Here is a 16,642-nt window from a genome sequence, read left to right on the forward strand (position 1 = left end):
CTGCCTCTATGGATGTACATACATACGTGGTTTTGTCTGGTTTTGTACCTGTATATCTGGGTCTTTGGGATTCCCTGTGTGTGTGTGTGCACATGTGTGTGTGTATGTGTGTGTAGCATTTCTGGGGATCTCACTGCAACAGATACTGCATGCACATGCGCGCGCACACACACACACACACCTCCCTCCCATCCTCTAAAACGGCCCTGTTAAGGACCCCATGGAGCACTGGGATCGGGGGTCAGTGGGCTCTTGGGCAGTCAGGCTGGGTGACCTTAGGCCCTGGCTGGGCCCAATTCCCAGGGGCCAGCCGCCTCAGCCCAGAAGCTCTTGGAGGCGTGTGTGTGTGTGTGTGTGTGTGTGTGTGTGTGTGTGTGTTCACAACCCTGTCCTCCACAGTCCTCCCGGCCTCTCCAGCCTGCCTGCTGGCTGCCTGTTGCTCCTCCATCTGAACTGAGAGAGTTAACCTAGCGGGCCAGGGCGGTCTGGGCTGGGGGCCGCCCCCTGGCCCCCCTCCAGCCCCAGCTCCAGTTACAGCTGCTGGTTGGGGAGGGCAAGGGTGGGGTGGGGCTGGGAGGGGAGCCTGTTGGGGGCGGCGCGTCCAGCTCTGGGCCAGGGGGTCCAAAGTGCTCAGCCCCCGGGGCACAGCAGGACGTTTGGGGGCCTTCTTTCAGCAGGGGACAGCCCGATTGGGGTGAGCGTCCCCCACTCCTTCCCTCCAGGCCTCACCCCTGGTCTGGCTGGGCCGCCTATTTTGGGAGCAGTAGTGGCCAGCCCGAGGCTTCCCAGGCAGGCCAACCTAAGAGGGAGGGAGTGTGGTTGGGGCAGTGGGTTCTGCAGGGTGGGATGTGGGCGACTCTGCCCTGCCCTGCTGGTGCGTGTGCACCCTGGCAGGGTGTGGAATTCGGACACACACATGTGTAGGGCTGGTTGCGTCACTGTGTGGGGGCACCGGAGGCCCAGAGGAGGAGTACTGGATGCCTGACGGTGTTTACACCCCACGTCCTGCTCCAACCAGAAGTTTGGGGAGAGGTTGTTGTTCATGTCCATTCCGGCCCCAGTGTGTGTATGTGTGTGTGTGTGTGTGTGTGTGTGCGCGCGTGCGCGCGCATCCCTGCCCCAGCAGTGTCTTCTCTCTCTCAGGCCCACTGGCCTGGGCCTCATGTCACTTGCCTGACATCCGATTGTGAAAGATGTCACCCAGAGGCAGGCAGAAGGGCTGTCTTTTCCTTTCCTCGTTGCTGCCCAGGGAGGAGACAGGGTGGCCTTTCCCACAGGGGCAGCCTGTGGCGATGTGGCAGCTGGGCCTCACCCGGGCAGGGCTGTGCGTGACCCCCCGAGTGGGGGAAGGCAGGCTGTTGCCATGGTGGCCTGAGCGAGCCGAATTCCTCCAGGGTGAAGTGGGAGATATTTATACCCGGGGTCAGGCTGGGAGCCGGCAGGCGGAGAGGGCAGGGAGCTGGGATTTCGCGGGGCACAGTGAGGCTGGGCGTGTAGGCAGGTGGGACTTGGGCGTGCCCCGCTGTCTCCTGCTCCGTGTTTGTGTGAGGCAGCGCCTCCTCTGCCCTGCCAGGGTAGGTCTGGGGATCGGGGGCCTGCTGTGGGAGGTGGAGGCCCGAGGGAGGCCCCCAGGGACTGTGTGTCTCACGCCTGTCCCTGCTACATTGTGTTGTTGTGTGAACCCATCGTGGAGGTTGTTTTGGTGACACTGTGTCCCCACGAAGCTGGGGATACCCTTGTTTCTCGGAGCCACCAAGCTAGAGGATGAATGCTTCGGTGATTCAGTCCCCAGACTATCTCTGACTTAATCCCTTGGGTTCAAGCCCTATGTGGGAGAGCAAGGGCACACACTGCCTAACCTGTTGTGTCCCCCCCAGGACAATGGCATCTCTTGGCCACATCTTGGTTTTCTGTGTGAGTCTCATCACCATGGCCAAGGCAGGTGAGTGCAGGGGAGGCTGCCCGCTACCCACCTCAGCCCCAGGGGTGGCGGCGGGGACTGAAACCCCAAGAAAGAACTAAGTTGGAGACCGCAACCTAGACTGAGTTGGCTGGGGTACCAAGAAGTTTGAGGGTCTCCACGTGGGGTCCAGTCACAGGCTGGCATTTGGGGGAAGGGAGAGGAAGCCCCGGATCAGGCAAAGGTGGGGTGGGATGGGGCTGAATCCCTGGTGGGATAACTGGGTCACAGGCAGCCTGCCATGAATCAGGGAGCTGGGGCAGTTAGGTGCCCCCTGCCCCATCTGGGACAGTGCAGGGGGGCAGCTGGGACCCAGAGAGGGTGGGCAGCCTGCCTAGACACCCTCAGAATCTCAGCCCAGCAAGGCAGAGCCCCCAGTGGTCTCCTTATGCCCCTCCCTGTCCAGGACCCCAGGAAGCATTCAACCCCCGATTTCTCTCTTTCCAGAAAGTCCAAAGGAGCAAGACCCGTTCACTTATGGTGAGTGGGGGGTCTAATTCTGAGAGTTTTGGGGGAGATCCTGGCTTTGCTGGTCCTTTGATTCACCCTCCTCCAGAGTCCCAATATGAAATCTCTGTCATTCTCCTTCCCTCTATTTTGTCCTTCCTTTCTGATTCCACCTGTCTGCGTCTTTCCCTGTCTGTGTCTCTCTGTGTCACTGTCTATGTGATACCTCTCTGGTTCTCTTTCTCTTGCCTGGGTCTCTCTCAGCATCTCGTGGCCCATCCTCTGCTTTTTCCCATCTTCTCTCCCCCGTCCCCCTCCTCCCTGCCCCCTCCCTCCCTTTCCTATATACCTCTCTCCTCTCCCTGGTCCCCCACTTTCGTCCTCCCATATCTGCTCCCCCTTAATTGATCTTATTTCCCCGTTTCTCCCTGCTGGTCCTTTCTCCCTGTTCCCTCCTCCCCAATTTACCCCTCTCCTATTCTCCCTCCTCTCCTCCCTGCCCTCACCTTCCCTGCTCTGCTGCTCACAGACTACCAGTCCCTGAGGATCGGAGGCCTCATCATCGCCGGGATCCTCTTCATCCTGGGCATCCTCATTGTGCTCAGTGAGTGCCCCTAGCCCCCGCCCTCTACCCCCGCCTCTCCCTGGCCCCGCCTCTCCCTGGCCCCGCCTCTCCCTGGCCCCGCCTCTCCCTGGCCCCGCCTCTCCCTGGCCCCGCCTCTCCCTGGCCCCGCCTCTCCCCGCAGCTCCCCGGACCCGCCCCCTTGTCCCCTTCGCCCTGGCCCCGCCTCGCCCTGCCCCAACCCCTCCCAGGCCTTGCCCCGCCTACCCTGCCTTGGCTCCCCGGCCTACGGTCTCGCTTCTAGCCCCGCCCCGTCCCCCAAGTCCCGCCCCTCGCGGGGGTGAGCTGGAGCTACAGCGCCGCTTGGCGTCCGCCGGTGGGGAGCCTCAGCCTCTCCTACTTCTCCACGCCCACAGGCAGAAGATGCCGGTGCAAGTTCAACCAGCAGCAGAGGTAAGACGCCCCTCCCCGCCCTCCTTCGCCCGCTCCTGCTCTGGAGTGCGCCGCAGGTGAGGCGGGGAGTCCGCCTGACCCGCAGCCCGATCCCCATCAGCGACTATGTATTAAGCACCTATGTACCACGGCCCAAGCCAGGCCCTGGGACCAAGCGAGGAAAAAACCTACCGCCCTTCCTGGCCGAGCTCCCAGCCTAGTGGAGGCGGTGGCCGTGGGTTCCACAGATAGAAAAATCACAAAGCGTGATAACACAAAGTGCAGGAAAGAAAGAACGGCGGTGAAATGAGATCATCTCACACGCGGCCCAGTTTAGCTTAGAGTCCTGTTCCTAGCTCTTTGATTCCTCTTCAAATAAAATGTTAAAGCATGGACAATGTGTGAATATGTTAGAACAATTATAGATATTATCATAAGCAGTAGCTAATATTTATTGGGTGTGTACCACGTGTCAGATACGGTTTCACTTCCTCTGGGAGGGAGGTGCTGTTATTAAGCCCATTTTACAGATAAAGAAACTGAGACACAGGGAGGTAAAGTCACTTTGTTCAAGATCACTCAAGTGGAAGATGGGGGGTTCTGGGTTTCCAACCTAGGCCATCTCATGACAGTCTGCCAAGTCCCCTTGACTATCCCTCCCTTACCAACTTCACATCCCTGCCCCCAAATCCGCGGAGGTACTCACTGTTAACCGGCTTGGAAGCCCCCTGCAAAGCACTTAAGCTGCTCCTGGGTGCTTCTTATTTCTGGCGGACCCCGAGCCTGTTCTTCGTCCATATCTGGGCCTCGTTACACCAGTCTGGGAAAGGAGGCTTGTACTGGGGGTTCCTAGAAGGGCAGCCTCTCCCCCTTTCCATCCCGAAGTCCCTCTGCCTCTGTCTTCCCAGGACTGGGGAACCCGATGAAGAGGAGGGAACTTTCCGCAGCTCCATCCGCCGTGAGTCTGGGGAGACTGCGGGTATTTTGGGGAGAGGGCTGGTTCCAAGGACCCCTTTTCCTGGCCCTCCCCGGCTGCGTAGAGGGAGGGGCTATATCTGAAAGCAGAGGGCGGGGAGTTGCCCCGCCTGCCCAGGAGCTGGGGATGCCCCTCCTGATGACCCCCGATCTCCGTGTTCCCCCCAGGTCTGTCCACCCGCAGGCGGTAGAAACACCTGGCGCGATGGAATCCGGCCAGGTGCTGCAGCTCTGACACGGCGGTGGGAGGGAAGGAGGGAGGAAGGAAAGGCGGGAGAGGGAAGGGGCCAAGTGCCAGGGTTGGAGGGCGGCGAGGGGTGGTGCTGGACTTCCCCCCTCGCCTTTCACTCACCCTTTTCACCCCACAGGACTCCCCTGGCACCTGACGTCTCCCACGCTCCACCTGCGCGCCCACCGCCCCCTCCGCCGCCCCTTCCCCAGCCCTGCCCCGGCAGACTCCCCCTGCCGCCCAGACTTCCAATAAAACGTGCGTTCCTCTCGACAGCACTTTGTCGGTGTCGGTCCCTCAGCGCGAAAGCCCAGCGCCCCTGGGCCCCAGCAGGGGGCGCCCCACCCTAGAGGAAGGGGCGGGGACGACGGTGGTGGGCGGGGGCGGGGGCGGGGGTGGCCTGCACGGGGGCGGGCTCCCCGGGCCCCCATTGGCTGCAGGCCCCCCCACGCCAGGGCTCCCCCCAGCTCCCCCCCATATCGGTCCGTCCTGCTTCCAGCTGCTGCAGCGCGCCTTCGCCGCCAAAGCATCCAGCAGCCCCCTGCTCCGGCCCAGCATGGCGACCCCGACCCAGACCCCCACAAAGGGTGAGCGTCGTCTGGGGAGGGGGTTGCAGGGGGGCTCCGGGATCTGAGAGCCTAGGAGAGAGGGTGTCGGGAGATTCCAGCAATGGTAAGGCAGGGGAGTGGGGGGAGGGAGGTCTGCTCCTTCTGTGGGCGGAGGCCCCTGTAATGCAGCCCCCCGATCGCCCCTCCGGGTCTCTGGGACACCCCCTCCCCAGCGGGTGTCCTGTGCCAGACCTGCGGTTGGAGAGTGGCAGTCCCGGGAGAAGGGATGCTCGGACAGGTCGCTATGGCAACCGGGTGGCTGGTCCCGCACCGTGGTGGTAGCAGACGGGAAGAGATGAGCTTGCAGGGTGGGAGCGGGTGGGTCTGCGGCCAGAGACGTTCTGGAAGATTTCAGGGTCCCTGGGGTGGGCAAGGGAAGGGGAGGAGGTTCATGTCCCTCTTCTTTCCAGTGCTGTCTCCTAGGGTGTGTGTTTCCTGAAACCCTTGACAGCCAGGTTCAGAGGAAAGGAGTGAGCGCTGAAGGAAGAGACAGCGAGAAGGGATATAGCAAGAGATGGACAGGGAGAACCTGGAAGAGACAGAGACCGAGAGGCAGGAGATCCAGAGTCACAGATACAAAGACCCAGGAAGACAAATAGATGCACTCAGAGAGATTCCCAGTGGAGGCGAGTGGCAAAGAACGGTAGACAGAGATGCAGAGAGAGAGAGAGAGAAAATGAGAGCCTGGGAGATAGCGGGAATGAGACTGCTATGGAGAGAGAAGCAGAGAGACGGAGGGAGAGAGACGGACCCATGGGGAAAGAGGGGAATAGAAAGAGAAGGAAGCAGTGTGGGGTGGGGCCCAAACCACTGCAGTGAACCCCCATGGGTGGGAATGGGGTGATGGGACCCTCCTTCCCAGCCCACAGCAGGGGTGTTTTCCAGTCCCAGAGGTGTACCTGGGTATGCACCTAACTGCCCCTACTGCCCCCATCCAGCCGCACACTGATTTCCATTCCACACCCATTAACCCAGTTATGCACCCAGTTGAACACCCACTTCCACCGTTGCCCCCTAATAGCCCCCATTGCTAAGCCTGCTTCTGCAGAGGAGCAAGGCACAGACTGCTTCAAGAGGGAGCGGGTGCCCAGCTAGGGTCTCCAGCACTGAGGGCAGGGGATGGACCAGGGGTGTTGAGAAGCCCCTGGCCGTGAAGGGAACCCCAATTCCGCTTGGATGACTCCCTCCCTTCCGTGCTTCCCAGAAGGCGGGGGCTGCTGCACTGAGCCATATCTGCAGAATCCGAAGCAGGGCGGGGGGTGGGGGGGGCTGCAGAGGCTGGAAGCCACCCTGGGGAGAGGGGGCAGGGCTGAGGCAGCAGGCCTGGCGGGAGCCCAGGGCTTCTTTTTGCAGAGGTGGTGGTTAACAGGATCGATGGCAGCAGACGGGCAGAGGTGGGAGGACAGACTCCTCAACCCCACCTCCTCTGCCTCCCCCTTTCCCAGTCACAGCATGAGAGGGGACCGCGGGTCTCGGGAAATCCCGGGGGAGGAAAAGCATGTTGTGCATTGCAAACTGCTTAAGGAAACTAATTAATGAATTGTTGGGGAGCGAGGGGGGAAGAAGGGAGACTGTCTCCCTCCGCCCTGCCAGAGAACGGGCGGGAGAATTAGGGGTGAACAGAAGAGGGATGCATGAGCACAGCTGGTTCCGGGTCCCTGTCCCTGAAATGGACCCTCAGCTTGGCCAGAAGCCAGTCCTGCAGGGGCAACAGCAGGAGGTGCAAAAGGAGGGGAGAGGGTCAAGATTGAAACCCGCATCTTACACAGGACCTCACCAGGGACCCCACCCAGCCTGGGATGCCGGGACCTATCACCTCTCTTCACCTCACGAGATGCCCCAGTTACCATAGCAACCACCTCCTTCCTGATATCTCCTTGGCAGCTGGCCAGGAGTAGTGCACATTCCTTTGCCTGACTCCTGGCCCCACCCTTAGCCCAGCCACGCCTGGGGGCCCAGGTTGCTGGGGCAGCAGGGACCAGAGGAGGATCTCCTGCATGGAACACCAGATTCTGGGACAGGTGCTCACCCAGTGGGCTCCTGATAACTTTGGGGAAGGGCAGGTGTGTGGAAAAGACTAGTGAGACAATCCACCTTTTGCAGCCTCCTGCAGCCTAGGACCGCCTCATAATCATTCCTTCATTCATTCATCCGAGAAAACTTGGAGAGCCTTTCATAAATGTCAGGATGAACAGCAGCGATGAGTCAAACAAATTTACTCACTTTCTGGTGGGGAAACTTACACAGAGCACAAGGGACCCTGAGGCAGTGTTTCACTGTCTTGGTGCTTTTGAGTATTACCGTCACAATTTTCACTTTATTCAAATACTCCTCACACTGCTATTTATTTAATTTTTTTCCTTCAAACGATTAGCTTTTTTACTTTTATGTTTTGAGACAGGGTCTCGCTCTGTCACCCAGGCTGGAGTGCAATGGTGCGATCACAGCTCACTGCAGCCTCAAAGTCCTGGGCTCAATCTATCCTCCCACATCAACCTCCCGAGTAGCTGGGACTACAAGGCACTCCCCGCTACACCCAGCTAATTTTTGTATTTTTTGTAGAGACAGGTTTTGCCATGTTTCCCAGGCTGGTCTCAAACTCCTGGGCTCAAGCAATTCACCTGCCTTGGCCTCCCAAAGTGCTTAGGATTACAGGCGTGGGCCACCATGCCCAACCCAGGATTAGCTTTTTAAAAACAATGAGCTTTATTTTATAGCACCATCACAACTGGAAAATTCACCATTTTCTTCTTTTTTTTTTTTTTTTTTTTTGAGACGGACTCTCGCTCTGTCATCCAGGCTGGAGTGCAGTGGCACAATCTTGGCTCACTGCAACCTCTGCCTCCCGGGTTCAAGTGATTCTTCTGCCTCAGCCTTCCAAGTAGCTGGGACTACAGGGGTGCACCACCACATCCAGCTAATTTTTGTATTGTTAGTACAGACGGGTTTCACCATATTGGCCAGGCTGGTCTCGAACTCCTGACCTCGTGATCCGCCCACCTTGGCCTCCCAAAGTGCTGGGATTACAGGCATTAATCATCATGCCCAGCTGGAAAATTCATCTTCTTTTTGCCTTAAATTGAAGGCAGCATAAGAGCAATCTGAAGCAGGTGATTTTGCTTTTGTGGGTCTGGTGTCCCCCTGGCAGGAAATGGGGATGAAGATAGCACCCATATGAAAGACTTGCTATGAAGATTAAGAGTAAATGCACTGGGCCGGGCGCGGTGGCTCAAGCCTGTAATCCCAGCACTTTGGGAGGCCGAGACGGGCGGATCACGAGGTCAGGAGATCGAGACCATCCTGGCAAACCCGGTGAAACCCCGTCTCTAGTAAAAAATACAAAAAAAAAAAAAAATAGCCGGGTGAGGTGGCGGGTGCCTGTAGTCCCAGCTACTCGGGAGGCTGAGGCAGGAGAATGGCGTAAACCCGGGAGGCGGAGCTTGCAGTGAGCCGAGATCCGGCCACTGCACTCCAGTCTCGGCGACAGAGCAAGACTCCGTCTCAAAAAAAAAAAAAAAAAAAAAAAAAAAAGAGTAAATGCACTGATATCCGTCAGATGCTTAGCAGGGAGGCTGGAATGGAGTCAGAGCTACCCCTTGCTGGTTACATCAATAAATAAAGGAGAAAACCAAATAATGCCACAAAATTCTGCCTAGATTTTATTGCCTGCTGAAGATTTGGAGCCCAAGGCCTGTTTTCTCTTAGGTAAAGGGGGAGATTAACAAGGGTTGGAAGGTGTTAAAGATACCTCAGCACCAACCTAAGACATCCTCTTTGAAGACTGGACAGAGACCTGGGAAGGGTAAACTTACACATTGTGTGAATCATGGTCTTTCTTTGGGGCCACCTCTTATCAGTCAGTTTCAGCTAGAGTATGCTGCGGTAACAAACAGGTGTTGCTTTGGGGCCACTTCTGTCAGTCAGTTTCAGCTAGAGTATGCTGCAGTAACAAATAGTACCAAAAGTCTCAGGGGTTTATGACAACCAGGTTCACTTCTCACTTAGGCTATACATGCATCACAGGTTGACCAGTCACCAAAGAAAACCAGAGCAGTCAGCATTGTGAACATTCAGGCCATCAGGCTAGAAGTGAAACAGAGCTTTGGCCTGGAGGCCTGAATGTTCCTGAATGTTTAAACGCCCCAGCCTGGAAGTGACAATGCACTTCTACTCACAGTTCCTTGGCCAGAATTAGTCACATGGCCCTATCCAACCTCCAGGGAGCCATCCATCTCTGAGCCTGGAAGGGGGAAGAAGAGCATCCATGACATCAGGCATCACCCTGGCACCCCTCACCCTCTCCCCATGTGGCAGACAGTCTGCTGCCAAATTCTGCTCTAGGAAAGGCCAAATATGATAAGAACTGTCAGAGGCATTCGAGAGCCATTGGGATGAACTTGTTGAATGGGAAGGATGTTCTGAGCTCTCCTGCAGGGGAACGTGATTAGGACCAGGAAGGCAGGAAGTGGAGAAAAGTGCATCCAGAGGCACACACACATTTTATCCACATGTGAACATTTCTGAAATCATTATGTGTCTTCTAATGGATGGGGACATTTCACACAGTAGAGTTCCAAACATATTTACACATACACACACACACACACACAAAGGGAAAACCATTACAAACTCAATTTTGAATCTTTTTTTTTTTTTTTTTTGAGATGGAGTCTCACTCTGTCGCCCAGGCTGGAGTGCAGTGGCCGGATCTCTGCTCACTGCAAGCTCCGCCTCCCGGGTTCACGCCATTCTCCTGCCTCAGCCTCCTGAGTAGCTGGGACTACAGGCGCCCGCCACCGCGCCTGGCTAATTTTTTGTATTTTTTAATAGAGACGGGGTTTCACTGTGGTCTCGATCTCCTGACCTTGTGATCCGCCCGCCTCGGCCTCCCAAAGTGCTGAGATTACAGGCGTGAGCCACCGTGCCCGGACTCAAGTTTGAATCTTAAACTTGATGGTGTCTTAGAAATAAGTAATAATGGGCTGGATGCGGTGGCTCACATCTGTAATCCCAGCACTATGGGAGGCTGAGGCAGGTGGATCACTGAAGGTCAGGAGTTTGAGACCAGACCAGCCAACACAGTGAAATCCTGTCTCTACTAAAAATACAAAAATTAGACAGAAGTGGTAGTGCACACCTATAATCCCAGCACTTGGGAGGCTGAGGCAGGAGAATTGCTTGAACCTAGGAGGTGGAGGTTGCAGTGAGCTGAGATCGTGCCACTGCACTCCAGCCTGGGTGACAGAGTAAGACCCTGTGTGAAAGAAGGAAAGGAAAAGAGAGGGGAGAGGAGGGGAAGGGAGGGGAGGGGAGGGGAGGGGAAAGGAGGGGAGAGGAGAGGAGAGAGGAGAGGAGAGGAGGAGTATGAATCAGCACAGCTTCTCTGTACTGGATGGAGTGTCAGGAGTGAGTGGATGACAGCAGTAGCAGCAGGTGCCTGTGGAAGCCCTCAGGTGACTGAGAAGTTTTAGGGAGTGTTTAGGGGAAGCTGAGACATTCATTGGACCACCAGTGGAAATGGGGTCTGTTTTAACCTTGTGACATCATGTGCAAGAGGGAGTGCATCTGTGTTTTTCAGGGAATGAGTCCATAGCTTGCATCAGACCTCCACAGGGGTCCAGAACCAGGACTGCCATGTAGTTTGGGTAGATTGTACACTGCATAGAGGATGGTGCTGACTGATGGAGTGAGTAGGGGCTGGAATCCAGCTTGGGCTATGCTCTTCCAGCCTTGCGGCCTGCCATGAAGCCACATCATCCAAACCAAGGGGTCTCTATCTGACTTCCACAAAGAAATTATTGGGCCCTCTATCTGGATCCTCAAAAATATTAAGAAATCCACTGTTAAGTTTTTTTTTTCTTTCTTTCTTTCTCTTTTTCTCTGCTTCTTTCCCTCAGCTCCTGAGGAACCTGACCCATTTTACTACGGTGAGTGTTGGATTTGGGGAGGGGGCTGGACTGGGGAGTGGCTGCAGGTGTTCCCACGTCGCTCCGGACATGGCTTCAGCTATGGCTACATGATATGTGCTGGGCCACTGGCCACAGGATCATATATATGGGTGTGGTTCACATCAGCTGGGTTCGTGGAGGGCAGAACCAGATGGGGGAGTGGGGGTGCCTCACCCTCTCTCTGAGCCCCCTTCAGGTCTCACCGGGATCTGGGCTGGTGCCTTTGTGTCGTCAGAGAAGCAGATGAAGGAAAATCTTAGAAGCAATGACTCTGAGGCCAGGCTGCCTGGATTTGAATCCTGCCTTATCCACTCACTAGCTGTATGGCCTTGGGCAAGCGACTTTGTCCCTCTGGGCCCTTCTGTAAACAAGGGACAGTAATAGTTCCCACCTACGAGGATTGTGGGAAAGATACGTGGCTGGTGCCATTAAATCTCCTCCATAGCATTGAAGCTCAAAAAAGTTACCCCAGGCCTGGTAGATCTGGCTCCAGTTTCCCCTCTGAACACCCTCCTGTTGCCCCCACCGCACCCCTTTGCTCATTCATACTTTTCCCGTAGGGGTCAATTTATCTCCCATCTCAGGGCCTTTGCATATGCCATGATTCTGCAGGAATGCTTCTCCTCTAGCTTTGTACACGGCTGGCTAAGGCTCCTCCTTATTCAGGCCTCAGATCAAACCTAGACTACTCTGCTGGGATAGGCCCTCCTGACTCCCTGGCAAGGAAGAGTCACACCATGCCCAGCTGGAGTCGCATGACTTGTTTTGGAGGGGTTGTTTCTTTAATGCTTTATCAGAATATGAAAGTCATCTCCTTGAGGGTAGAGGCCTGGACCACTACTGGTACAGAGTGAGTGCTCCATAAATTCATATCTCAACAAATACTGAGGGGGCACAGGCTCTATGCCTGGCAATGCTCCAAGCAGCTGCAGACACTGCAATGAACCACACAGACAAGAATTCAGGAATGCAAGAATTCCTGCCCTCCTCCTGACCTTCCACTCAATGGAAAAGAGACAGATACTCAAGAAAACAAAATATGAAAATTATATATTAGACAAGAATATTATTGGCCAGGTGCGGTGGCTCATGACTGTAATCCTAGTGCTTTGGGAGGCCGAGGCAGGAGGATCGCTCAAGTCCAGGAGTTTGAAGCTACAATGAACTATGATTGTGATTTTTTTTTTTTTTTTTTTTGAGATAGAGTCTCACTCTGTGGCTCAGGCTGGAGTGCAATAGCACAATCTCGGCTCACTGCAACCCCCGCCTTCCAGGTTCAAGTGATTCTCCTGCCTCAGCCTCCCGAGTAGGTGGAACTACAGGCCCCCACACCACCACACCTGGCTAATTTTCATATTTTTAGTAGAGACAGGATTTCACCATGTTGGCTAGGCTGGTCTTGGACTCCTGACCTCAAGTGATCTGCTTGCCTTGGCCTCCCAAAGTGCTGGGATTACAGGCATGAGCCACTGTGCCCAGTTCTACAAAAAAAAATTTAAAAATTAGCTGGGCATGGTGGTGTGTGCCTGTAGTCTCAGCTACTTGGGAGGCTGAGCAGGGAGGATCTCTTGGAGCCCAAGAAGTGGAGGCTGCAGTGAGCCATAATTGCACCACTGCACCCCAGCCTGGGTGACAGAGTGACACCATGTCTCTTTAAAAAAAAAAAAAAAAAGACAAGAATATTATTAGGCAAGAATATTAGGTAAGAATAATTCCTGTGAAGTAAAGAAGGGAATGAGATTGGAAAGTGTGGAGGAGAGGATGGAAAATTCTGGACAGGACAGCCAGAGGTTTTGCTCACAGTGAAACAAAGCCCAGACATTGGTGATGGAAGGAGCCATGTGGATATTTGGAGGAAGAGCTTTCAGGCTGCAGGAACAGCCAGTCATAGGATAGGAGAGGATAGCCCCGGGATAGGATCAGGCCGGATATACCCCAGGAACAGCGGGGAGGCCATTGTGGCTGGAGTAGGATTGATGGGGAGAGTGAGGTGGGGTGAGGTCCAAGAAGGAAAGGGACTGGATCCTATGGGACTTTGAGGGCCGTAGTGAGGACTCTGGTTTCTACCTTGAGGGCAATGGGATGAGGAGGGCTCTGAGCGGAGGAGAGCCCAGATCTGACTCAAATGATGGGTCCTTGTGGCTATCAGAGGTGGGAGTGCAGGCAGGCCAGCAAGAACCTAGAGAAGGCTGCTGCAGAGGCCAGATGGGCGACCATGGTGGACAGAACCAGGGCCAGGGCGGAGGTGGCAGAGGGAGAGTATTATGTATATATCCAGGGTGGAAAGTGCAGCGCGAGAGAGCAGGGGAGGAAAGTAGAGGATACAGAGGGCAAGGGGAGCTAATGGTGCCCAAGCCCATGCCCTACATCCTCACATCAGCCCCCTGAAGGAGCGTCCAGCGTGGCCCGCAGCCTCCCTGGGCGATTCTGGGCCCATGGCTGGGCAACACAGAGCCAGGACTGAAGCTCCAGGTGGAGCCCAGGTGCTGTCCCTGCCTCGATGTCCCCCGTTATCTTCCCCAGACTACAACACGGTGCAGACTGTGGGCATGACTCTGGCAACCATCTTGTTCCTGCTGGGTATCCTCATCATCATCAGTAAGTGTGACCCGTCCCTGGGCTGCCTGGGCCTCCGGTTCCTCTGCTGGCTTTCGTGCATATCCTACACCCTATGTCCTGTCTTCTTGTTCTGTCTCTCTCTCTCCCAACAGGCAAGAAGGTGAAGTGCAGGAAGGCGGACTCCAGGTCTGAGAGGTCTGGCAGCAGTGGGCAGAGAGTGGGAGGGGGCCTCGGGGTACCTCCCTAGCAGACGGGCAGGATCCGCTGGGCCTGCCATGTGTTTTCCCCAAAGCCTATGGTTACTGAACCTCTTTCTACTTTTCTCTCTCATCTCTGCCTCCACAGCCCAACCTGCAAATCCTGTAAGTCCGAGCTTCCCTCTTCAGGTGAGGGTGAGAAACTGTGGTTCTGGGAGGGTTTTGGGAAGTCTTGTGGATGGACTGGGCAGGGGGGCTGCCCGCAGATATCACAGGACAATTCCCTAGGAAGCTGAGGAAATGCCGCAGATGAAAGATGCTAAACCTGGCTGGGTGCGGTGGCTCATGCCTGTAATTCCAGTACTTTGGGAGGCCGAGGTGGGCAGATCACCTGAGGTCAGGAGATTGAGACCAGCCTGGCCAACATGGTGAAACTCTGTCTCTACTGAAAATACAAAAATTAGCTGGGCGTGGTGGTGCACACCTGTAATCCCAGCTACTCAGGAGATGGAGACAGGAGAATCACCTGAACCTGGGAGGCAGAGGTTTCAGTGAGCTGAGATCGTACCACTCCACTCCAGCCTGGGTGACAGAGTGAGACTCTGTCAAAAAAAAAAAAAGAAAAAAAAAGAGAAAGGAAGGAAAAAAGGAAGGGAGGGAGGGAGGGAAGGAAGGAGGGAGGAAGGAAGGGAAGGAGGGAGGAAGGAAGGAAAGGAGGGAGGAAGGGAGGGAGGGAAAAGAAAGATGATGCTAAACCGTGGGGAGGCAGTGAGATGTGACATGTCCCAGAGTCCACGGAGATTCCCAGAAACAAATGCTCAAGCCTGTAAAAGCCAGGACATGCTGATTTCCCAGGAGAGGAAACTACAGGCCTGTGAAGAGAAGGGCCCCATGTGGGAGGAGCTCTGTCAGTCAGGAGGGAGAGACAGGGAGCACGGAGGAAGACGAGGAGAGGCTTTCCAGACTTGATCGTTCAGATCCAGGATGAAATAGCCAAGGAAAAGGGACAGAGGGAGGGAGGGAAGGTTTCTGAATCGTTGCATCAAAATAACAAAAAGAGAGATGAATAGAATGCAGATTTTAGAATTCACATTGGAAAAGAACATATGGGATGCAGGGAGTGTGAGGATGGAGAAGAAAGCTGGGAAGCACAGGAGGGGGTAGAGTGGAGAGGATGGAGGTGTTCGGGGAGAATGTGGGAAGGAGGAGCCCAGGAAGGAAGGGGAGGAGGATGGGAGGAGGACGGCCTGCAGGGTGGAGGAGGGAGAATGGGTGTAAGCCTGGAAGGTGTAAAGGGAGAACGAGAGGGATGCAGGGCAAGCAAGCATGTCGATGAAAGATTCTGACTCCTTGGGGCTGTTAATTTTAATTATGTAAAAATATCTTGACCTGTTTTTAGTGGAAATGCAGCCTTTCCGGAGACTTGTAAAAAACCAGAAATGAGAATTTCTGTGTCTCCTATAACGTTCTTATAACAATAACAAAAAAAAAAAAAAAAAAAAAAAAAAAAAAAGCAGGAGGGGCACACGAGTTATTCAGTGGTTGAGGGGTATTTGGTGTGGAATTTGTTTCAGGTTCCTTTTTTTTTTTTTTTTTTGAGACGGAGTCTTGCTCTGTCCTCCATTGCCCAGGCTGGGGTGCAGTGGCACGATCTCAGCTTACTACAACACTGCAACCTCTGCATCCCGGGTTCAAGCGATTCTCCTGCCTCAGCCTCCCAAGTAGCTGGGACTACAGGCACACACCACCACACCCAGCTAATTTTTATATTTTTAGCAGAGATGAGGGTTCATCGTGTTGGCCAGGCTGGTCTCAAACTCCTGACCTCAAAAGTGCTTGGATTACAGGCATGAGCCACCACGCTGGACCTGTTTCATGCTTATTTAATGAATTTTAAGACATGAACAGGGCACGCATGGATGCATAGGGCAGCATGGGGGTTGGCCTTGTCACCCGGGGCACAGACGAAGACTTTGCACAGGTTTCTGGTCTCTCCTAGGTGAATGATGGTCTGGAGCCCGTAGGGAATGGGGGAATTCCCGTTGTAGCCAAATATTCAGGACAGGGAGTGTAGGAAAGGAGTGAGGGTGTAGGAGGAGATTGCGGATGGGAATGGGGATGGGGACTCCCTTTCTGGCAGGGGGACAGCCCCAAAAGCCCAGGTTGGGTCTGGGGCCGCCAGCCCCGTGGCAGGTGTTTCTCTCCATGACAGCAGCCAGAGGTCACCCCAAGGGAACCAGGCATTAGAGTGTGGAAGGCAAGACAGCTCCTCAGTGTTAGCTCAGGGGTGACAGTCCCTGGGGTCTGGCTTCCATGGTGCCGGGGAATGGAGAGCCAACGAGCTGTGGGGAGGGAGGCGGTTTCCACCTCTCTGGTGGCTCACGCACCCCCCCTCTCTCCCCAGCCCCTGGTGGCGGCGGCGTGTAACACCTGCCCGAGGAACCTCCGCTGCCGACCCTGTCTGAGCGCGGGAGCCTGAGGACCGGGTGGAGGCGGTGGGGACCCAGCCGCGCGCCGGGAGCGCTCCCCGGAATGAGCCGCCCCACCCACCCCAAGGCTGGAGCCGCTGCACCCTGCTGTCCCTCCCCAGGCCTTGGCAATGATGATCCCCCAAAGAGCCCGTCTGCACCCCAGACCCGGGGCCTCAGGCCTCCAGCTCCTGGGATCCGGGAGTCCATCCCGGCCCAGCCCCGCCAGCATCCCCGTGTACGGTCCCCCTGCACCT

General features: G+C 55.6%; 2 protein-coding genes across 8 annotated transcripts; both read left to right on the forward strand.

Moving 5' to 3' along the window:
- The first annotated feature begins 609 nt into the window (after positions 1–609).
- FXYD1 (FXYD domain containing ion transport regulator 1) lies at positions 610–5,192 on the forward strand. 6 transcript variants are annotated; one of them, XR_007721455.1, is made up of 9 exons: positions 610–694; positions 1,878–1,942; positions 2,408–2,440; positions 2,937–3,011; positions 3,274–3,422; positions 4,310–4,359; positions 4,545–4,596; positions 4,745–4,863; positions 5,105–5,192. XR_007721455.1 is itself a non-coding variant. In XM_050768836.1 (8 exons), exons 2-7 carry the CDS (start codon positions 1,882–1,884, stop codon positions 4,565–4,567), a joined length of 279 nt encoding a protein of 92 aa, XP_050624793.1. In that variant the 5' UTR covers positions 610–694; positions 1,878–1,881; the 3' UTR covers positions 4,568–4,596; positions 4,745–4,880. The 6 variants fall into 6 exon arrangements, 2 of the variants coding, with proteins under 2 accessions (XP_050624793.1, XP_050624792.1); XR_007721457.1 differs by having other exon boundaries at positions 3,386–3,422; XR_007721454.1 differs by lacking the exon at positions 610–694 and adding an exon at positions 1,435–1,574.
- FXYD7 (FXYD domain containing ion transport regulator 7) lies at positions 5,064–16,532 on the forward strand. Of its 2 annotated transcripts, none has more exons than XM_050768860.1 (6): positions 5,064–5,192; positions 11,111–11,140; positions 13,685–13,759; positions 13,873–13,915; positions 14,066–14,106; positions 16,322–16,532. In XM_050768860.1, exons 1-6 carry the CDS (start codon positions 5,162–5,164, stop codon positions 16,342–16,344), a joined length of 243 nt encoding a protein of 80 aa, XP_050624817.1. In that variant the 5' UTR covers positions 5,064–5,161; the 3' UTR covers positions 16,345–16,532. The 2 variants fall into 2 exon arrangements, with proteins under 2 accessions (XP_050624817.1, XP_050624818.1); XM_050768861.1 differs by having other exon boundaries at positions 5,088–5,192; positions 13,873–13,906.
- Positions 16,533–16,642: the final 110 nt, after the last annotated feature.

This window comes from Macaca thibetana, chromosome 19 (assembly GCF_024542745.1).
Source record: "Macaca thibetana thibetana isolate TM-01 chromosome 19, ASM2454274v1, whole genome shotgun sequence".
Classification (NCBI taxonomy): Eukaryota; Metazoa; Chordata; class Mammalia; order Primates; family Cercopithecidae; genus Macaca; species Macaca thibetana.